Source organism: Vipera ursinii, assembly GCF_947247035.1.
Source record: "Vipera ursinii genome assembly, chromosome: 12".
Classification (NCBI taxonomy): Eukaryota; Metazoa; Chordata; class Lepidosauria; order Squamata; family Viperidae; genus Vipera; species Vipera ursinii.
Window position 1 is genome coordinate 14,427,843 of NC_139525.1, and position 23,629 is coordinate 14,451,471.

The following is a 23,629-nucleotide window of genomic DNA, read 5'->3' on the forward strand; positions in this document are numbered from 1 at the left end:
AAAAAATTCCCTCACCCCTAAAAAACCTTACAGGATTTACTGCTGGATTCTGAATGCGTGTTAGTCACGGGGGTGGCTGTGCAATCCTAAGACATAGCTGCTTTAAAGAGATGTGCACAGTGCTACGTGCACTTATGTACATGCTCTGAATGCATTTTGCTTTTTTAAAAAAAACAAAGAATGGCAGCATGGATCTAAATATTACATGCATAAGAGGTAGTTACATTTGCCGTTTCTAATAAATTAACATGATGTAAATACAAGCACATCAAAACCCCAAAACAGTTTTACCTTGTCTTATACTATGTCAGGTCAAGTCCTGTATTCATTCTATCTATCTATCTATCTATCTATCTATCTATCTATCTATCTATCTATCTATCTATCTATCTATCTATCTATCTAACTATCTATCGTCTGTCTGTCTTTCTGCCTGCCTGCCTGCCTGCCTGCCTGCCTGCCTACCTACCTACCTACCTACCTATCTATCTATCTATCTATCTATCTATCTATCTATCTATCTATCTATCTATCTATCTATCTATCGTCTGCCTGCCTGCCTGCCTGCCTGCCTGCCTGCCTGCCTGCCTACCTACCTACCTACCTATCTATCTATCTATCTATCTATCTATCTATCTATCTATCTATCTATCTATCTATCTATCTATCTATCTATCTATCGTTTCCTGCCCTGCCCTCTAGTCTTTGGAAAATAAGTTGACCCCCTCATCATTGCAGGAGCCCCTCAAATATTGGAACAACAAATATTTTTGGGTTTATACTTATGCCCACAGAAGACCCAAACAATGTATGAATCAAATATAAATTATAAGAAAACCTGAGGGTTTTGGAGAAAGGTGGCTTCGTGGTTTAAACACCCTCCAGAGCGATTTAACAAGGGATCTGGATTCTTGGTCCACTCTCCACGCATCATTTTCTTTTCCCAGGTCTTATGGATGCTGAAGAAAGAGGTATTCACAATCCGGCAGATGTCCACATCAGTAAAGTTTTTGCACCAGTCTTCAAATGTCATCCTGACCCAAAGAGCGTTAAAAAAGAAAATAAACCCTAAGCACATTATTTAATTAAGGACAGGTGGGTGAGTAGAGAATGTTTCTTTTTTCATATAAAAATAACATCCCCCACTATATATATGACGGATGAGATTTCATCGAAACGTTGCCCTGATACCTCCAATTCTACATGGTGGCTTCAGCTTCCTTCACCAGCCTGAGGATGACGGATGGGATTCCGTCAAAACGTTGCTCCTACACCTTCAATTCTACGCGGGAAAAAACCCGAATGACCAAAGATCCACATACAAACACCCGCGAAATGGTCATTCGGGTTTTTCCCCACGTAGAATTGAAGGATTAGTTTCCATCCATTACTTCTTGTCCTGCCTTTGGGCGCTTTGGAGAACTGCTTGACTCCCTCCTCTTTGGGGCAGCCCCTGAGATATTGGAACACTGCTATCATGTCCCCCCTCATCCCAGAACAGGCAAATAAAATACCAAAGGGTCCTCTGTTGCTACTCAACAGCTAGGATTCTCTGCCATGAACAGTCATCTTATTTTTTCTTACATAACTAAATATAAAAACCCTTCATGGCTCAAGGCCCAGCCATCTTTGAGATGGCCTCTTCTCCACCGAATCTTCCCATCTGGTAAGATCGGAGAAAGAGCCTGATAAAGATTGTGTCTCCAAAGGAGTCCCATCTGTAGAAAACTCACAGCAGAGTCTTCTCAAGAATGGTGTCCCACTTGTGGCACAGCTTGCTATTGTACACTGAATTACCTCGTCCCAGATGTGTTTTTGTAATTAAATAAAAAAGATGGATTTGGGAAGGGAACGTTTGAGGAACGTTTGAGGAATGTTAAGGGTGAGAATCTACTCAAGTGGGTTAGTATCACTATGCTGTTGAGTGTTGAGTTTTGAGTTTTCTGCTTATTTCTAAGTTCACTGATCTGTGCAGTTAGAAGCTGAATGGCATAGAAGAGAGAATGAATGAATGAATGAATGAATGAATGAATGAATGAATGAATGAATGAATGAATGATGGGAACTTGTACCAGGAAAAAATATAGTTTCTTGTGCAGAGAAGATAATACCACTAAGGATTGTTGGAAGCAAAACTAAATATGACATGGACATGGATTGAATAATTGAGCTCACCAAAATTCTCCATTATTTTCAAGGGTGAGACCTAATCTTGTGCGCTCCGATTTGCTCACTTTTTTCCATTCCTCAGACCTAAAAAAAGAAAAGGGGAAAAAAGTTAAATGCCTACTTTATTCATTTTTTAAAATACAAGCGCACTTAATGTTCAGCTGCACTAGTTGAAGAATAAATTGGGCTCTAAAAGTGAAAGTAATGCATTTGCTGAAATTTCTGCAACTTGAACCTGGTCTTTCCAATAAACTTTATAAAAGGAAACTAGGGACAAAAAAAACTTGCTTTGCTTTCAGTGGGCTATCAAAAGTCTGCCCCTGAAGGAGCGCTTGACTCCGTCTTCGTTGGGGCAACCGCTGAGATATCGGAAAACTGCTATTATGCCACCCCTAGTCCTTCTTTTCACTAGACCAGACATTCCCAATTCCTGCAACCGTTCTTCATATGTTTTATCCTCCAGTCCCCTAATCATCTTTGTCACTCTTCTCTGCCTACTTTCTAGAGCCTAAATATCTTTTTCATATTGTGGCGACCAAAACTGGATGCAATATTCTAAGTGTAGTCTTACCAAGGCATTAAAAAGTGGTATTAACACTTCACGTCATCTTGATTCTAATGCTTCTTATCATTCTTAAAATATGGATTCCTTACTCATCACTCCATGGTCCATTCCATTCCCTTTTCCCCCAAGGATTCCTTAATCGGATCATGAAGAATTTCTCAGACTTTCCACCGCACAGGTGCTTCTGTCCAACAGACATTTTCAGGATAGATGTCACTGAATACGCATGACCTTTGACTAAGCCCATGTCAGTCTCTACTTCAAAATCACTGAGGGATGAAGGCTAGGCATAAGACAAACACAAATTAATGCCAACTTTCATTGTGGTTATTGGTTTCTCACATCAATAGTAACCACTTCTAGATATTGCTCCATCTGACTGTATGCTATTATTTACTCAAGGGCTAAATGGAGTATTACTGCTCTCACATGCCTCTTAAGATATGATAAGAACCTCCAGAACTTGCTAATGACACATATCAGTCAAACCTGAGAAGTTCTGTTCAGGGATACACTCAAGATGGGTTTCAGATGTAGAAACACAAACACATCTACACGCATCAACTCCACTGTGTTCTTTTAAGTAAGTCTCGAATGCATGTTGATATGTGATTAGAAGGAAAACTCAAAGGGATAGAATTGCTCTTTTGGTATATGGTATCACAGTTGTCTTTCTGTTACCTTAATACTTTATTTGGGGATTTTTTTAAAATTTTTATTATATTCTCTCAGAAGTAGAGGTCTCCTTTTGCTATGAAATGAACTATGCCTCATGAATATTCTTCAGCAGAGACAATGAATGATCTCCCAACTAAAACAAGTAGTAAACACTTACTCAGATCCCCTGGTAAGCTTGGTGCATGAAATAAGTAGGCTAATCCAGGGGTCCCCAATTCCCAGTCCATGGACCGGTACCGGGCCACGGCATGCCAGCAACCGGTCCGCACAAACAAGCAAAGTCCCATCTGTGGGATGCAGGCAGCACACAAAACCACACACCCTCCGGTCTGTGGAAAAACCTCTCTCCACAGAACTGGTCCCTGGTGCCCCAAAGGTTGGGGACCTCTGGACTAATCCATGGAATATCCTACACCAGAAATGGAGTAGGGGGATCCTTTTAGGGATATAGAAGCTTGAAGCTGACAACATGGTTTTCTTTTAGAGTAAAATGACATGATCCACCAATAGAGAGGATTCTTATTAGAGAGTTTACACAAAACAGGGTACGCAAAAACCACCAAAGAAACATTTCCTGTGGAACACTATAAAACCATGTACTAGAGAAAATTACATGCCAAAAGAAACAGATTTCTTATGATGGGGAGAGGTCATATGGAATAAGTGGATATGAACCAAATAAAATAAAATAATTCAATTCAATTCAATCCAATCAGGTTTTCAGTGTTAATTGATGTACATTTCTGCAGTGCATCACGCTTGTGATCTGTGCCATTCTATTTGGGAATTAATTAGTGCAGAGTAAGTAAGAACCATGTTATTCCACCCCATCCTTATTTCCACTCATGAGGTTAAGGAAGTCGTGGAAAAATGCTGCATTCTGAAGATGTGTTTAGGTTTTTTCCCCTCTCCCACAGATAAAACTTTTGAGTGAATGAAGTTCCAGGGCTCATTGATTTCAGCCAGATGTCAAACTTAGGTATACCAGTCTTAGGCATTAAACAATTGTACCTGACCTAATGATTGCTCTCGGATGCTACATAGTATGGCTGAATTGCAGACAACAATCAATGGTTCAGGACTGGGGCAAGAATTGGCTGATAGGGCTTCTTGGAGCATTTGGTTGGCTGTTGTAGGATCTTTAATCTGATGCAACGTAGATGGCTTTTGTGCTGGGTTTTGTTTTTGTTCTAATCTTGCACTTCAGGATTTTACAAGGTCACCATTAAGTCCTTATTTACTCACAGCCAGTGAGGGCATGTAGAAAGACACCTCCCCCCCCTCTCTCTGAAGTTGATTATGCACATGGGAAGTAAACAAGAACATGAATGGATGACACAGCATGCTTGGATATGTCTCATTTTAATTATCTCTAAGATCTGATCCAAGAATTACTCATATTTTGTCCCATTCCAAAGGGGAGTAGACATATCTACAAAGGTCAACCGCATTTCAGGAGACATGATGGCTGCGTTGCTGGTTTCCAAATTTCTCTTCACCTCAGATCCTTCCCATAAGGATTTGTCTCCAGGAAAAAACAACAACAAAACACCCTAGTGTGTCTACAGAACAAGCCCTAGAGGAGATCTGGAGATGTTCTATGGTGCCCTCTCAACTGACTTCAGTATTACTGAAGCCTCCCTGTTGTCCTTTCCAAATTTATAGTCCCATAAAATCTTTTGCGGAGAAGATGGCAGAGAAGGACATATTGGCCACACAGCATCTCTCTTGAATCCCTTTTCCAGAGAAATTTGTGGCACCAGAGTGGTCAGTTTGAATTGAGGTGGGAGAAATTAAGTTATTTACGACTAGCAATTTGGAGTCCATTAACGATTTGTCCACAAATTAGATAAACGATAACATTCAGGAATGGCTCGGGCAAACACTTTCCTAAATCACTTGCGTATAAGGAGGAGGAGAAAGTGCAGCACAATCAGGCTTACAAGATTTTGTTATTAGAGCCAATCTCAACAAAGGGAGTTTTTGCCTTCCTACTCTGGTCTACCTTATGGGGCTGACAGTTTGATACGGAATCAGAGACAGACCAAAGGACACATCACAGCTTGCTCTCTGTGCACTTACCATGATGTAGCAGCTGATCAATCCTCCCCTTTTATGAACTTTCAGCAATTCTCTAAAGAGTTTCACCTGCTCAATGATACTGTAGTCGTAATTACCATCAATTAGGTTTATGGATTCTGTTACAGCTCCTGTGAAATCGACAATTGCCTCGGCTGTGCTGCCCCCATCCAAGGCTTCATAACAACCTGCCATCCTAGAGAGGACATGACACAGAGTTTCAGAAGCACAGTGAATGAGGTTTTGTTATATATTTTCCCGTAACTACACCTGACCTTCTTGAACTCTCTAAGGGTTCCTGCACAACGGAAGGGACAGTAAAGTGGGTGGGACTTCAGAAGGACTCTAAGCTTGCAGAAATGTTCTTCCAAATATAAATCTCTAGATCTACACGGCGATGGAAGATCGTGTAGTAATGAATTGCCATGAAAATATCACGCAATAATAGAACAGCTATTTGTTTGCTTTGCCTGCAGTATTCATCCTCCTTTAATCCAATACTCTTCTACCACTTCTAAAACTCTATGCTCTTTATACTGGAATGGATCTGAAATAGGGAGGGAGTAGTGTGAACACAGGGACGCGGTGGCTCAGTGGGTTAGGACGCTGAGCTTGTCGATCAGAAGATCGGCAGTTTGGCGGGTTGAATCCCGAGTGCCGTGTAACAGAGTGAGTGCCTGTTACTCATCCCAGCTTCTGCCAACCTAGCAGTTCAAAAGCACGTAAAAATGCAAGTAGAAAAATAGGGACCCCTACGGTGGGAAGGTAACAGCGTTCCGTGCACCGTTGGCATCTAGTCATGCCAGCCACATGACCACGGAGACGTCCTCGGACAAGCGCTGGCTCTTCAGCTTTGAAACGGAGATGAGCACCGGCCCCTAGAGTCGGAAACGACTAGCACGCATGTGCGGGGGAACCTTTACCTTTACCTAGTATGAACACACTTCAAGGTCCTTGTAGAAGAGAACAATGCCTACGAATATCCCCGTATTCAGAAATCTTATCTGTGTGGCTGACAGAACTGCAATTATGCCTCATTAATCATCACATACTTTGCATAAGCTTTCTCCAGAAGAGCACTCCAGAATTCATTGGGGTCCTTAGAAGAGCAGTAGATCAGCTTGTTGTCTACAGTTGGCAATCGGTCATCTATGACCACATCAATCCATTCCCCAAAGCACCAGAAACGGAAATGAAATATTCCAACATATTTCTCTGGTCTCTTTTGGTCCCAGTCCTGTTCCTTAATATTTGGGATCACCTACAATATGTAAAAACAAAACAAAACCCTGAAAATAAAGTACTACAAATATAGGACTGAAAATATTCATTGGTGAGTCAGAGATCAATTTGTTTATTTCAGGAAGTATTTACATACATATAAGTGGAAGCTGCAACTAACAGACTATTTATGATAGGAGATAAGCATCCCTCTCAGATAAAACTACATAAAAGATGCCCATTAACGGTACAGATGGGCACCTTCTCCATATTCCTCCTTGGATTAACTACAAATTGATCCAGGTTTTTCTGGAGAAGAAAATCAGAAATATCTGGATTCTCCTGAATCAATTGCTAAAATTTGCAGGAAGGGAATTGACCCACCACAAACTCTTTTCATCTTACTCCACTCCCATTTTACAGAGCAACGTGTCTTAACCTTGTCAATGTTTAAGATGTGTGGACTTCAACTCCTGGGATTCCCCAGGCAGCAATGGAATTGGAAGACATTCAAAGCTGAAGTCCATCTGTCTTACAAGTCACCAAGGTTGAGAAATCCAATGCTAGACCAAAACACAAACCAACAGCAATATGTATTGTTATGGTCTGAGGAGGATGCAACTTGTTTTGACGTGAAGGTTCTGGGGCATGCCTGAGGCCACCATCTCCAAAGTGGTGTGGCTTAGAACACCATGTTTAAATTTTAACCAAGGAATGCAACATTTATGGCTCCAGAGGTGTACCTTCTGCCACAGCGTCTTCCGAAGAGCGAGGCAAGAACAAGCAGCCACAAACCAGCAGTTTCCTAGGCTCCCTTGATGTAAATCATGGGAACTGATTCCATTTATGGTCAGCTGTGGTTCTTCACAGAACTCCTGTGAGAATAAAGCATACAAACAAAATGGGCTGGTTGATATCTCCTAGATTAATAACTAGTAGGCTCCTTAATTTGGCTAAGGATCCTAGACGGTTCAAAGGAATACAGGTTTAAGGCATGCTAACATTTTCTACAAGAATCTGAACCACTAACAGTCAAAACATATTGCTGGTAGATAAGAGTCAACAGAATTCAAGTGGGATGAACTTAGATGTCTTGTGGGTGCAAAGGGACTTGAGACTGATGACTTGCTTCACCCCTCCCTCAGGCTCAGACCGGCCATCTCCTACAATAATGCAGTTAAAGAGCACTCCATTGTTTGAACCCAACAGAATAATAAAAATCCATCAGACAGGCATTCCAGAAGTGAGTTTGGAACAGGGGGTGCAGCTGGTAAGGGCAATCCTCACCTTCACAGATCTCTAAAACAAAGGAAAGCCAAATTGAAATCATAACCACAGTCACAGTTTCACTTAACAACTTGCTTCACTTAACAACAAGTTGCTTAACAACTGAGTTGTGCGGTCTCCATTGTGGTCTGTTCATAGATAGACAATGTGGTTGAGTCTCCACTTATTCCCATGAGGTATCTCCAAGTCCTCTTCTCACAACCTACTATACCTTGAAAGTGGAGGTTCGTTCTCCAAGCTTGCAGGTTGGTTTCCAAACATTTCATTACCAGGCAGGGGAACATCTTCAGGGAATGTCAGTGTTGGTGTTCTTCTGCTTGTAAGGGCTTTGTGTGGTCAGTAGGTCTTGTGATGGGGAAGTCATGCCAGGTGAGGGTCTTGTGATGTTCAGGTGTGGGTCACATCAGGTGATGATCACACCTGACCCATCACAAGATCCATCACAAAACCTACTGATTACACAAAGCCCTTATAAGCAGAAGAACACCGACACTGACATCCCCTAAATTCTGCTGAAGATGTTTCCTGGCCTGGTAACGAAATGTTCAGAAACCAACCCACAAGCTCGGAGAATGAACCTCCACCTTATCCTACACCTGAGCTACAGATATTTACTACTATTGCTACTATATCTTCCCATGCTGTATGCTGTCACCAGCCGCTTCACTCCAGAGAAAACCCTTTCTGCCAGTGGTTTACCAGGGAGGAGGTACGTGACACTTCCTTCTTTTAGTTGCATGACCTCTTGGGATGGGACACGCAAAAGACCACCTCTCTTTTCCGGAGTGAGTAGCATTGAGAGTTTTCCCTCTTCGTTACATACGGAGAAGTCAGAACCAAGGATCAACGTTGAAAAGAATTGAAGAACATTCTTAATAACTCCTTTCTGAAAAAAACTGACTTCAATCCACTCAAACTCACCAGGACAAATTCACCCAGACAAGACATTCCATTCTTGTCCAAAGCCAATCAGGGTGGTGGCTTTTACCTGTCAGGTGGACTCTCAAGATGATACTTTCCCCAGAATGTTTTGAGGAGGTTTTGATGAATGAACAAACACACTTATAAATGCTAGTGCTCATTTTGCTGCAAACTTCGATGAGACAAAACATCAGAATAGAATACAGAATGCAGAATAACAGAGTTGGAAGTCTTCTAGTCCAGCCCCCTACTCAAGCAGGAGACCCTGTGCCATTCAAGATCAAAATAACATCCGAGTGTTCTTGTCTATAGACAGTTCATAGTCTACGTCTTTCCCACGATTCTTAGTAAAGTAGAAAACATCTTGTATCTACTGAGGACTTTTTGTTCCCCCCACCCACAGTTATACCCTCTAGAAAAGCTCTGTTTTTCAATGTCCCTTCTTTTCTCGAGATGGTTTTTCTTACCCGATGCCTGACACAATCAGAGCTCAAGTTCCAAAATATGTTTTTGCTTGTCTGGCAGTTGATATTGGAAGCTCGCCCATGCATGAATCAAACACGCTCAACTTCTGAACCGTTCAGAGAAGTTGTATATCTTACTCGCTGCCTCTTGCCAGAAGAACAGAGCTGAACCATCATTTAGATGGGAACTCTTGTCTGTATCCTCTCGCCACTTTGAGCCAGACAGGCCCAGAGGTCATCATGACGGACAGCTCTGCATGTGGATGTGGTTTTAAAGCTCGCTGAGGGACAGGGCCAAAGCAAATAAACACAGAACCATAATTACATCTGCTTTTGCTGACTTTCGCAGTTACGTAAGATTTCATATATACTGTGAAAAGAGGATACGCGAAGCAATGCAGTAAGAATTTGACGGGCACTCAAAATACTCGAAGCTTCATTTCCTGGCAGATGTTGTATGAATAAAAATAAGACCTGGTTTTCTTTCTATTGGATTTTTAAGGAATGTTAGTCTCTACTGGAAGATTCAGAATTTGGGTTCCTGCAAGGCCATGATTTAGACCTGAACTTTTATCTGTAAATTTTCAAAAAAAAAAATTGGAAGGAGAAAAATTAAGGGATTAGAATATGGCAGCATTATCAGCCTTGGGCCCCCAAAGTTACACTGTCAACAATTATGTAGCGTAATTATCCATCTTTTGAACTATTACAGGTTAAATAGCTGGGTTAAATATATTTGAGGTGAAGATCCAAAACTGGCTACACTTTCTTTTTATCAGTTTGATCACCAGGAGCATTCGAAGGAGAAAGAACAAGCAAGGAACTCAACCTTCGTACCTTTCTTTGGTTCAGCTCATATTTTTGATTATGTGCCATCAGCTCAATGTCATACATAGACAGGGTAAAGGATATGAAGGATATAACAGAGCAGAAGAGCAGAGTAATCAAAACAAAAGCAAAGCAAAACAAGCAAAATAAACTCAGTGGCATAAGTATCCATGTTTTAAATAAAATAAAATAAAAAAGGAGGAAAATAGCTTTCACAATCACAATCACTCTATCTCCAAACCAACAGTTTCCTGAGTGACATAAAGGTGGAAATCACAAAGTCTCTGGGGAGAGATTCCTTCCTTCCTTCCTTCCTTCCTTCCTTCCTTCCTTCCTTCCTTCCTTCCTTCCTTCCTTCCTTCCTTCCTTTCCATCCATCCCCATTGACTTGGCTTTCCTTCCTTCCTCCTTTCTCTCTCTCCTGCTTTGTATTACATTCCTTCTTCCTTCCTACTTCCCTCTCATTTTTCCTTCCTTCCTTCCTTCCTTCCTTCCTTCCTTCCTTCCTTTTCTCCATCCCTTCCACTTTGTACTTCCTTCCTTCCTTCCTTCCTTCCTTTTTCCTTCCTTTCTTCTTTCTTCCTTCCCTCTTCTCCTGCTTTGTCTTTCCTTCCTCCCTTCCTCCCTCCCTCTCTTCTCTTCCCCTCCCTCCCTCCCTCCCTCCCTCCCCCCCCTTATCAGAAACTGGCTGGGAAGGTCTCAGACGAAGGTCACATGACTCCAGGATGCTGCAACTGTCATAAATACCAAGCACCCAAATCATCTGAGGATGGGGATGCTGTGACCATCCTAAGTGTGAGAACCGACTGCAATCAATGTAATTTTCCATTGTAATTTCAAATGTTCGCTAAAGAAACAGTCGTGCATTGAGGACTACCTGTGTAAACCAAAACTGTAATTAAGTATTATTTGTTAAATAAAATTTGTTCGAAAAACCATAATTAAAGGAAACTGTAATTTGGATTGATATGTGACTTCAGTTAATATATGTTATTAGGGCAGTTTTCAGGAAAGTACGACTTTTTAATTCTCAGCTCTAGAATCTGAAGCCACGAAAGTAATAGAACCCAGAAAAAAAACCTGAATTAAATTCACTAAGAAGATAGGAAGAACGGAGGCTCTGGCTGGATCAATCCCTACATCCAGAAGTAGAGCTTGGAGTGTGGAAAAGGAGTTTGGTTTTAAAGGGCAGTGAAATAGTCCAAAACCTACAAAAGACTGTAATATTTAAAAGCTTCCAGCTGTCTTGGCATTTTTCCAACTTATTCTTCCTCTTCCAGGCTGTTTGTCAAGGCAAGAGGAATTAATCAAAACCATGAGCAAATTTTACAGGGCCGAATTTTAGGAGCTTTGGGGTTGTTTGACACTTCTCCATCTTGCAAAACCAACCTCGGAAAATCAAGTCAATGCTAGATTCTTTGGGAACATAAGCATCTAAATAGCTTGCATCACAGCATCGTTTCTCCCTCTTCTTAAAATCAAATCCTTTAATTGACTGTTCTCAGGAAAGCAAACGGCATAATTTGGCATCGAAAGATTACTCTCCGCCCTCGCTGCTTCCACACAAAAGATTGATTAACACAAATATTCTCCCCTAACCCCACCCCCAGTCTTTCAGTTCATATTCATACATCAACTTTACTCAAGGACACTTTAATAATTGGCCAAGGTGCATTCATTATTTCTTTAAGGCAGGTGGCAACGATCAAGAACAGGAAAATAAACATGAAACACTTGTCCATAAATTAGTATGCATCTCTTCTGCGGCAGCGTTTATTCCGACCTGGTATTTGCATCTTTTTATGAGAATTCCTCGCAATTTCTTTTAGTCTCTCTACTTCAGCTAGGAAGGGGAGGTAGAGATTCATTGAACAGTTGTTAAATGAATCACTGCAGTTGTTAAGTTAGTAACACGGTTGTTAGGTGAATCTGGCTTCCCCCCACTGACTTTGCTTGTCAGAAGGTCACAAAAAGTGATTACATGACACCAGGACACTGCAACAGTCCTAAGTACGAGTCAGTTGCCAAGCGTCTGAATTTTGATCATGTGACCACGGGGGAATGCTGCAATGGTTGTTAAGTGTGAAAAACAATCGTAAATCCCTTTTTTTCAATGCCGTTGTAACTTTGAACAGCCACTAAACAAACCATTGTAAGAAGTCGAGGACTATCTGTTATACAGGTAATCCTCATTTAGCAATTTCCTCATTTAGTGACTTTTTGCAGTTATGACAGGGTTGATCAACTAACTTTACAACCATCGCATTGATGACCTTCTCAGGTCTATAAAGCAAAGAAAAGCTTTCGTAAGATCAATACGGTTGGAGTTTCATTTAACAACTAGTTCACTTACTGACTGAGTTGCCAGCCTCGATTGTGGTCACTCAACTACGGACTATCCGTAGAAGAAAAATTGTGATTGAGTGAAATCAAAATAATCACTTAATCAATGTGCTAAATTTTGGAGTGGAATTTTTCTTTAGAGTAAATGCTTAACTATTTGTAATGGTTGATGGCATAAATAGCAATAGCAACAGCACTTAGACATATACCATTTCACAGTGTTTTACAGCCGTCTCTAAGTGGTTCACAGAGTCAGCATTTTGCCCCCAACAATCTGAGTCCTCATTTTACTGACCTCGGAAGGATGGAGCCCATCAGCCGAATTGCAGTCAGCAGAATTAGTACTGCATTCTAACCACTGCGCCACCAGGGCTCTAAATATTACATGTTTTTCAAAGTTATACACAGGATGGTTAGATTTATGGAACTTGTGGTGCGTGGAGATTTTTCAAACTTTCCTTGCCCAATCACAATCAGAGTTAAAGTCGCAGAGATGACAAATGAGACTTTGGATGAAAACAGCCCATGATCACAGATGGGAGTGTGATCTAAAAAGTTATGGATTCTTCCATGCTGACTAGCTTAGTGTGTTGAAACTAGCTTCTGGCTTCCTATCACAGGATTTGCCATCTGTCAACTTGGAGACCACACTGTGCACCTCACTAATCGTTCAGCAGTCTATGTTGATGTCCTCCTAAGTGGCTTGCAGAAAATGAAAAATCCCGGAGCTTAGTTGGACGGGGAATAAAAAGCAAAATAACAACAACAACAACACAATAAACCCTACAAATTGCTATGCTGTGAATTTCAGAAGGAAAAATGTAGGAAAGCCTTTTTTTTTGCAACTCTTTCTCAGATGCTTTTTGATCTAACCCAGGAGTCTTCAAACTTGGCCCTTTTATGACTTGTGGACTTCAACTCCCAGAATTCCTCAGCCAGGCCATTGTAAAAAAAGAAAATAGAAAAGGAGGACTTTGAAAGCAGATAATTAAATCTGTTTGGTTTTATGTTGACATTTATTTTGCTTTTATGACTCTAGCAGGACTTGAGGCAAGCTCTGGGTTTTTTTTGAAGTTTATTGTAAGCTTTCAAAGTAAACATCATGGCCTTTTTTTTCCTCACCTCTCTTCCTTGTGCCATTACACACCTCCTTCTACTAAACCACATGGAAAGTGCCCAAGAGCGAAAAAGCAGTCAATGGTGAAATTAGGAGGCTCGCTTTGACATATAGATGACTTCTATATCCTGGGAGAGCCAGCAGCAATGGGGCCTGCCTACTTGGGTCAGGAGGCAATGCTTTCTCACCACCAGACCCACTAGTCCTCAACTTACAACCACAATTGATCCTCAAATTTCTGTTAGTAAGTGAGTTTTGCCTCCTCTTACGACCTTTCTGTTGTGATTCCTCACCAGCCAGTGGATCCGGCAGCTGACTCTCAAGAATCTGATGAGGAGGAAGGGCCTGGAGTGACATTAGAGTAGGATGAAGGCTCTGAGGAGCTCCAAGACTTACAGTCGGATGAGGAGCCTGGCCCCTCTACTCACGCTCAGGCAGAGACACAGCTGTGCTGGGAGTCTGAGTTAGACAGTGATGAAGAACAGTTGGGACAAATCTCGGATGCACGAAAGCGCAGGCAAGAGAAGCGAGTAGGACAGAGGAATGCAATGGGGCGGCTCCAAAGGCAAAGGAGAAGGCATTAGGAAGCCAGGCCTTGGCTGAATTATAAAAGGGATGATGTGACAGGTGCTGGTTGCCAAAGGCAACTGTTCGTGTTGAGGATCAAGTTTCTGTGGACTGTGTTTGTTTGCCTTGGACGTTGACTCAGGTCTGTGAATAATAAAAGGGGTTGGTTTTTTCTTGCGGTTCCTGCCTGGTTCGTGAAAGAGGGGTTTCCTCCTTGTGAGCATAACAAGGACTCACGTAGGCTGGGACAGAACATTTTCCTGCCACGCTGGTTAAGTGAATCACTGCAGTTGTCAAGTTAGCAACATGGTTGTTAAGTGAATCTGGCTTTCCCCATTGACTTTGCTTGTCAGAAGATCACAAAAGGTGGATCACATGACCCGGAGACACTGCAACCATCATAAATAGGAGCCAGTTGCCAAGCGTCTGAATTTGGATCATGGGATCATCAGGATGCTGCGATGGTGTAAATGTGAACAACAGTCAAAAGTCACTTTTTTCAAAGTTGTAACTTCAAACAGTCACTAAACGAATTGTTGTAAGTCAAGGACTACCTGTAACCTGGAGGATGCTACCTTCAAAGGTTTTTTTTTAAAAAAAGCAGATTTTTTTAAAAAAAATATGAATTAAATTACGGATCAAAATGAATGACAAAAAACTGGATTTTTTTTTGGGGGGGGGGTGTCTCCTGCATTCTTAATGGCTGGATATACTATTTAATTCTGATCTCTGCGGAGGTAAGTGAGAAGTACCACTGGTTGCACTTTTGCCAGAATGTTGTCTTCCTATGATTTTATTTGGACATTCAATTAACCTTCCAGCATGCTTGGAAGAAACCTGGTCATTCAGTGGTTGACTATTATTGATGGCGGATGGATGAGAAACATCAGGAATGTCCCACTGTTGCATTTCTCCACATTGTTCAGCTTTCGAGACGCTACTAAGCTTTATTCCTTCATTACTCTGCTGTCTGGTGAGGCCTTTCCAGGAATGGAGTTAACTGATACGTTTTTGCTGCCAGTTTTGTACCCTTCTCTCTCTCTCCTTCCCCATTTGTCAAATGACGGGAGAGGTTCTGTTGCAGCAAAACTCAACTCCAACTTGTAAAGCTGGGCTTGGAGCTCATTGTAGCATTCACCGGCTAATTAGTCAGAGATGGAATGGATTCTGAAATCAGTGTCTCTTCAAAGAGTTGTGTAACGGAAGGCTGGTCTGTACAAATAGTCTTTCAGTCCTAAAAACAACTTATTGGGAAGGTTCCTGCTGCAGCCCCACCATGCAGTCAGAGCTGAGGAAGCTTCTTGGATGAGGAGCGAAACATCTTCAAAGTAAAACAAGGAAGTCCAGATACCTCCTGGAAAAGGACCTTTGGGACAGCTGGCTCATACTTAAGTGGTGGTCTATCAGGACACCTAAACCTCTCAAGATGTTATGGATCCCTAGATGTTATTGGAGAGATCTGTGGCTGGATTTGTAACCATAATGTCATCCTCCTAAAACCAACAATATTATTTTCATAACTAGATCTGAATTTCTACCCAGAAGGAAAGCCTGTAGCTCACTCTTTCATGCGTGAAAAATCCCAAATTTGGGTTCTAGCATGGAGGACAGGGAAAAATTCTTCTTTAAGCCTTTATTAGTTAGTGTACATAATACCAACTTTGGCCATTCAATAGCCTCATACAGCACAGAGAGGCCAATTAAAACATCCAGACGCACAGACATCAATTTTTTATCCAGCTGGCAAAATAATCCCTAATTTCTCTATTTCTTTTTGTGTGTGTATGAAATGTAACAGTTTTCCTGCACCGAAGGATGGAGTTAAACATTTCTCTTCATCAGAGGACACTGAATCCACTTTGTCACTTCAGTGATAAAGAACATTTTTCCATTAATCCAGAAAGATGTTGCAACGCTTCATGTTTAGTCTGTTCCCATTGCAGAAATTCCAGCCTCTATCTTATATACTTTACCTCTTTATCCTTTCTTATAAACGCCTGTTTATAAGAGTTGAGTCCTGCAATCTGCTTCTGTTCCTAATTAAACTATATTTCTGTCGGTGTAGTGGACGGAATTCTCTTTGGGTGGTACCATTATGCTGGCATTTCAAATGTGGAACATGTTAAATGGAAATTAAAATTAAGGCCCTATTTTGAGCTCAAAACACTGATTCCAAGTGCCAAACAAAAATGGGCAGAAGATCATTAAAGAGAGATCCAGCCTAGGACTAAGGAGAAATTTTCTGACAGTGACAACAATTAATCAGTGGAACACCTTGCCTCATGAAGTTGTGGGTGCTCCATTGTTGGAGGTTTTCAAGAAATGTTTGGACAACCATTTGTCTGGGATTGTATAAGGTCTCCTGCATCGGGCAGAGGGTTGGACTAGAAGACCTCCAAGATCCCTTCCAGCCCTGTGATTCTGTGATTCAGTGTGAGTGGGAAGTGGGGTTTTTGATCATTCTGAAGTTCCATCAAGCACAAAATAAAGTGTTTTCAGCTCAAAATGGCTGTGGAATACAAAAATACAATTTTGAAATGATTGGAATATCTTGGAACGATCCCATTCCACCATACCTGGCTGTAGCCCTGGACAGTTTCAGGAATTTGACTTGACTTACAACCGTTTGTTTAGTGACTGTTCAAGGTGATAACTGCACTAAAATAAATGACTTACAAGCAGTTTTTGCACTTACGATTGTCATAGCATTTCCGGTCACGCGATCAAAATCCAGGCACTTGGCAACCTGGTTGTCGCTTCCCAGGGGGTCATGTGACCACCATTTGCAACCTTCCCAGATGCCTTCCAACAAGCAAAGTCAACGGGGAAATCCAAATTCACTTAATGACCCCATGACGTATTTAACCAATGCCATAACTTGAGGAATCAAAAAGCTTGAGGGTGGATGTTTGTTCTCCGAGCTTGTGGGTTGGTTTCTGAACATTTCATTACCAGGCTAGGTAACATCTTCAGTGGAGTTAGGGCAGTGATGGCGAACCTTTTAGAGACCGAGTGCCCAAACTGCAACCCAAAACCCACTTATGTATCATCGGGTGCCAGGTGGGCATGGGCCATTAGGTGGGCGTGGCTGCGGTGGTAACGGCAGACTGGGTGGGACTAAAAAGTTCAAACAATCAATTCCAACTTTGCGAGATTTTTTTTCCCCAGCGAGAAGTTGAAATTGATTGACTGATTGAACCTTTTTCTTTTTTTGCATACAGCAGTGAAGGCCTAAAGCGAAAAGGTTTTATAAAACCCAGCTGAAGGCCTAGGACTGGGCCAATGGTGTGCGTGCCCACAGAGAGGGCTCTGTGTGCCACCTGTGGCACCCGTGCCATAGGTTCACCACCACGGAGTTAGGGGATGTCAGTGTTGGTGTTCTTCTGTTTATAAGGGCTTCATGTGGTCAACAGATCATGTGATGGGAGAGTAACATCAGGTGAGGGTCTTGTGAGGGACCAGGCGTCAATCACATCACGTGAGGGTCTTGTGATGGGTCTCCCCACCACAAGACCCATTACAAGACCCTCACCTGACCCAAGTGATGGGTCTTCTGATGGATCTTGTGATGTTTCAGTTGTGGATCAAACCAGGTGTGGATCACACCTGACCCATCACAAGGCTCATCACTAGACTCTCACCTGATATGACGCTTCCATCACAAGACCTACGGACCACACGAAGCCCTTATAAGTAGAACAACCCTGACATTCCCTCAACTCCGCTGAAGTCGTTACCTAGCCTGGTACTGAAACATTTGGAAACCAACCCACAAGCTTTGAGAATAAAACTTCATCCTCATCCTATGCCCGAGCTACAGATATTCGCCACTATTGGAAATCAAAAGATTATAAGATTGGGTAAGTCTAATTTAATAACTACCGTATTTTTCAATGGAATCTCTGGTCCCGATTTAGTTATAAGTCATGGGGGAAAAAGTACCCCTGCCATCCAACCCACATGTTTAAAATTATATTTAATACAATGCTTCCATCTGTTTATCTTAGAACTAAAAATTCTGGAAATTACTCCTGATTTTTAACAAGCACAAATTTCACCTAAGCCCACTCTTTGTTTCTGGAGAAAAGAATGAAAATAACACAGGAATCCTTGACATTAACATTATTTCAATTTTACTTACAAGGCAACAACTTTGCGGGGGGGGGATTTTTTCTCCTAAAGGAACATTTCAATCAGAGCCCAGAACTAACTACATCCAAACTGCAACAACCAGAATTCTGCTTAGAAAGAAAGGAAAAATCTTGATTTTTCCAGATGTTGAGCTGCAATTTCCAGTAGCCCCAACTGACACGACCACTGGAGAAGAGTGTTGGAGATAGCAAACATGATTTAGAGGATCATAAACTGCTCATGCAGGATGCAAATTGCCTCTGTAACAGCCGACGCCTGCATGAAGTTGGCCAGATGTTGTGTATGGAATCTTTTTGCAGATATGATATACATTTGTGTTTTTAACAACTTCACCCAGCTGTTTCTTTTTCTTAAAAACAATGATCTGCATATCTAAAAGGTTAACATTGGAGGGATGATAAGTATATAACGGAGTGGTCATTTTGACTTCCAAAGAATTAGCATTAGTGGCTCTGCGTCAAGCTGGAGAACAGTTATCTCGTGGGTTTCATTGGGCTGGTTTTATTCAACATTTTTATTAATGATCTTGATGATGGAACTGATGGCTGATTATCAAATGTATGGGTGTCACAAAACTGGGAGGTTAGAACAACGCAACGAGAGTCTAATCTAGACGTGTTGATACACAGGGCTGAGATGAACAAGATGCCCTTTAACAGAAAAAAAATGTAAGTTTCACATTTAAGGGGAAAACGTTGAATACACAGAGAAGATGAGAGCCAGTTTGGTATAGTGGTTAAGGCACCAAACTAGAAATTAGAGAGGCTGTAACTCTGTTTTAGGCACAAAGTCAACTCGTTGACCTTGGGCCAGTCCCTTTCTCTCAGCTCTAGAAAGGAGGCAATGGCAAACCGTTTCCAAAAATGTTGCCAAAAAAACTACAGATACTTGTCCAGGCAGTCACCAGGAATCAACACTGACTCGAAGGCACCAAAAAATCCAAAACAAGCAAGCAAGCAAACAAAACCACATAAAAGATGACGGATTCACGAGCACTGCAGCTGGGAAGGAAATGGGTTTGAGCATTGCCAATACATTGAACATGAGCTAGCACTGTGAGACAATTGGTAGAAAATCTAATGCAGCCTTTGAAAATCTAATGCAGCCTTTGCCCTGAACATTTCATTACCAGGCTAGGTAACATCTTCAGTGGAGTTAGGGCAGTGATGGCGAACCTTTTAGAGGCCGAGTGCCCAAACGGCAACCCCAAACCCACTTATTTATCGCCGGGTGCCAGGTGGGACGTGGCCCACTGGGTGGGCGTGGCTGTGGTGGTTATGGCAAACTGGGTGGGTGTGGCCAAAGTGGGCGTGGTCACCTCAATGTTGCTCATGGGGAGGGATGTCTGTGGGGGCCAGGCAGGGTTGGGGGAGATCCAGGGGGTCTCTGGCAGGTGGGGTGGTTGGCCAGAGGCTCTTCCTGATGGGTGAGGCAGGCTGAGTATGCCAATTGCTGCGGGGCAAGGCAAGGTGAGGTAGGGGCCAGGGCAGCTACTGCCTGACACCATCAGCCCCCCCCCACAGAGGCCAGCAAGGGCATGGGGGTCGATGGTGTCCGTCAGCAGCCACAGCCTGCTGGCTTCTCAACCGGCGCACTCTGGACAGCTAGCCGACAGCTGAGGAGGCAATGCAGTGGGTCGTGCCTGGGAAAAGGAGAGCATGTGAGGCCAGGAGGGACGGGATGGGGGGGGAGGGAAACCAGCTGTGCTGGGATGCATTTGGCCACGGGGGGCCTTGGGCAGCTGGTTGAAGAGGGACGGTTGCCATCTCCGGGACATGACACACGTGCCCACAAAGAGGGCTCTGAGTGCCACCTCTGGCACGCGTGCCACAGGTTCACCACCACTGCCTAGCTTATTGGATACTGGAACATTCTCTCTTCTAGGAATTCTAGGTAGCTTGACCATGGCACGGGTTGATGGGATCCAACAAACCCTAGAAGGTTCCAGATGCCTTCCTGTGGCTCTATAGAGTCTTCCTTAGCTTTGGAAAACTTTTGAGAATTGTTTACTTTTTCCATAAAAGAAAGAAAAAAGATCATTTGAAAACAAGACAGATGAATTTTGGACATAGCAGAATGAAGTTCTTGCTCAACAGCAAGCTGACCTTCATGGTGGTCTACTGAAGGAAGCCAAAACATTATTTTTTTTAAAAAAAAACACCAATTCTTCTTTAGGGAGTTATGAGTTATGAACATCCTCCAGACATTAAGACTCTCGGAAGAGGCTGACTGTCGGAGATGGATGGGAATTAACATTTTTCTTTGGTGATTTGGGTAGATTCTCTTCATAGATCATAAAATTGGCTGGCTGAACCTTGTTTAGCAGGGTCCAAGAGGAACAGACGCAGACAAAATACCCCTATGTAAGCAAACATTCCTTAGAGGATTTTAGCTTCCAGCGTGTAATCAAACCGGATCTTTTTGTAAGATTGAACTTAGGAAACATAGCCCAATAATAACCAGGGACTTAGCTGTTTCTTAAGGATCGTTTGCAAATCTTGTAGAGTGTTTTGCCATTTTCTAGAGATAACCAGTGCATGTATTTATCCACATCATCCTTAATAAGGAGGAGGAGGAGGAGGAGGAGGAGGAGGAGGAGGAGGAGGAGGAGGAGGAGGAGGAAGTTGGGGCAGGAACCCTGAATATCTTCCTCCACCCGTTCCAAATTAATCTATTGTGTAAGTCAAAATTATGTAACTTTTTCCAAACCCAATAAAACCCCAAAGTAGCGGATTGGCCTGAAACAAAAACTAAAACGTGATTTTATTTACATGTAAATATAAGGACTCACCGCCCTGAGTCCTTCGGGAGAAGGGCGGTATACAAATAATAATAATAATAATAATAATAATAATAATAATAATAATAATAATAATAATAATAATAATAATAATAATATACTACTACTACTACTACTAATAATAATAATATACTAATAATAATAATAATAATAATAATAATAATAATAATAATTTATTTAATTACAGATAGTCCTTGAGTTATGACCACTATTGAGCCCAAAATTTCTGTTGCTAAGCAAGAAAGTTAAGTGAGTTTGGCCCCGTTTTACGACCTTTCTTCCTACAGTTCACAGTGGTTAAGTGTGAACTTTGCTTGTCAGAAGGTCGCAAAAGGGGATCACGTGGGCCCAGGGCACTGCGACTGTCATAAATATGAGTCATTGGCAACTGTCTGAATTTTGATCACTGACTGTGTGGAGAGTGCAACGGTCCTAAGTGTGAAAAATGCCATTGTGACTTTGAACGGTCAGTAAACAAACTGTTGTAAGTCAAGGACTACCTGTATTGATATAAATTGTATTGAATTTATCAGACCGTAACACCCTAAGGGACGTGGTGGCTCAGTGGGTTAGGACGCTGAGCTTGTCGATCGGAAGGTCGGCAGTTTGGCGGGTCGAATCCCGAGTGCTGCATAGCAGAGTGAGCGCCTGTTACTCGTCCCAGCTTCTGCCAACCTAGCAGTTCAAAAGCACGTAAAAATGCAAGTAGAAAAATAGGGACCACTCCGGTGTGAAGGTAACAGCGCTCCGTGCGCCTTTGGCGTCTAGTCATGCCGGCCACATGACCACGGAGACGTCCTCGGACAAGCGCTGGCTCTTCGGCTTTGAAACGGAGATGAGCACCGGCCCCTAGAGTCAGAAACGACTAGCACGCATGTGCGGGGGAACCTTTACCTTACCTTTTAACACCCTAATAATTACAAGTACAGAAGTGGTTTGCTATACAGCTCCATGCTGGAGGTGGCTGCTAGAGTTATGACAGACTCCCCCTCACCCTGCCATCTTTTTGTTTCCCATATTGTTGTATTTTACTCATTATATTCCTTTGTCACTGTTTATTTTACCAATCTATTTTTTAAAATGTCTGTTCTGTTTACTCCTTCATTTTGCTTCCTTTTTATTACTATTGTAAGCCATCTAGAGTAGCCCCACAATGAGACATGTGGCAAATAAATTTAACAAATAAATAACTTTTTTTTTTTTGAACTTCCATGTTGAAAGAATTTCATTGCTGATTGGATATTGTAGCAGAATCTTGAAAGTCAATCAAAGCCATTCTCTAGCTCAACTTACAATTAAGCTCAACCTAGCAATTAAGGAGGAATAATAATAATAATAATAATAATAATAATAATAATAATAATAATAATAATAATAATGATGATGATGATGATGATGATGATGATGATGTTGGAAGGGATCTTGGAGGTCATCTAGTCCAACCCCCTGCTCAGGCAGGAAACCCTATACCATTTCAGACAAGTGGCTGGCCAGTCTCTTCTTAAAAACTTCCAGTGTTGGAGCATTCACCGCTTCTGGAGGCAGGTTGTTCCACTGGTTAATTGTTCAAACTGTCAGGAATTTTCTCCTTAGTTCTAGGTTGCTTCTCTCCTTGACTAGTTTCCATCAGTTGTTTCTTGTCCTGCCTTCAGGTGCTTTGGAGAATAGCTTGACTCCCTCTTCTTTGGGGCAGCCCCTGAGATGTTGGAACACTGCTATCATGTCACCCCTCACCCTTCTCTTCATTAAACTACACATACCCAATTCCAGCAACCGTTCCCTATATGTTTTAGCCTCCAGTCCCCCAATCATCTTTGTTGCTCTTCTCTGTACTCTTTCTAGAGTCTCGACATCTTTTTTACATCGTGGTGACCAAAACTGGATGCAGTATTCCAGGTGTGGCCTTACCAAGGCATTGTAAAGTGGTATTAGTACTTCACTTGATCTTGATTCTATCCCTCTGTTAATACAGCCTAGCACTGTGTTCGCTTTTTTGGCAGCTGCAGCACACGGCTGGCTCATATTTAAGTGATTGTCCACTAGGACTCCGAGATCCCTCTCACAGTTACTACTCTTGAGCAAGGTACCCCCTATACTATACATTTGGTTTTTCCTGACTAAATTTAGAACCTTACTTTTTTCACAATTTCTCTCTCATATTCCCGAGCCCAACCCTCCAAGCTATTTTGCAATAGTCCCCTTGTCATCTCCTGTTTTCCCAGGACCAGGTAGACACTCCGTTGTACTTTCTGTCTATGTTTGCGGCCACCCATCTATCCAAGAAGCTCTGGATCACAAATGATCAGGGTACAGTGAAATCACAAATCCACCAGTCATGTACATCCACGCTCTCCAAAAAACTTAAGTTACTCCATGGTTTGTTTTTTTTGATGGCCCTACCCTGCTTTGCTCCCCAATCCAGAGAAAAGTGGCCGCCT

General features: G+C 42.1%; 1 protein-coding gene across 1 annotated transcript in view; it reads right to left on the reverse strand.

Annotated features, from left to right (window-relative positions):
* The window catches only part of CAPN6 (calpain 6), a gene marked incomplete at its 5' end in the record, with an annotated part of 51,613 nt that overhangs the window by 19,468 nt on the left and 8,516 nt on the right, over positions 1 to 23,629 (reverse strand). Inside the window, 6 exons of the mRNA XM_083372323.1 lie at positions 839 to 1,034; positions 2,176 to 2,253; positions 2,824 to 3,017; positions 5,495 to 5,687; positions 6,544 to 6,752; positions 7,456 to 7,587. Coding sequence (XP_083228449.1) covers positions 839 to 1,034; positions 2,176 to 2,253; positions 2,824 to 3,017; positions 5,495 to 5,687; positions 6,544 to 6,752; positions 7,456 to 7,587 — 1,002 coding nt within the window. The remainder of the gene's footprint in view (positions 1 to 838; positions 1,035 to 2,175; positions 2,254 to 2,823; positions 3,018 to 5,494; positions 5,688 to 6,543; positions 6,753 to 7,455; positions 7,588 to 23,629) is intronic.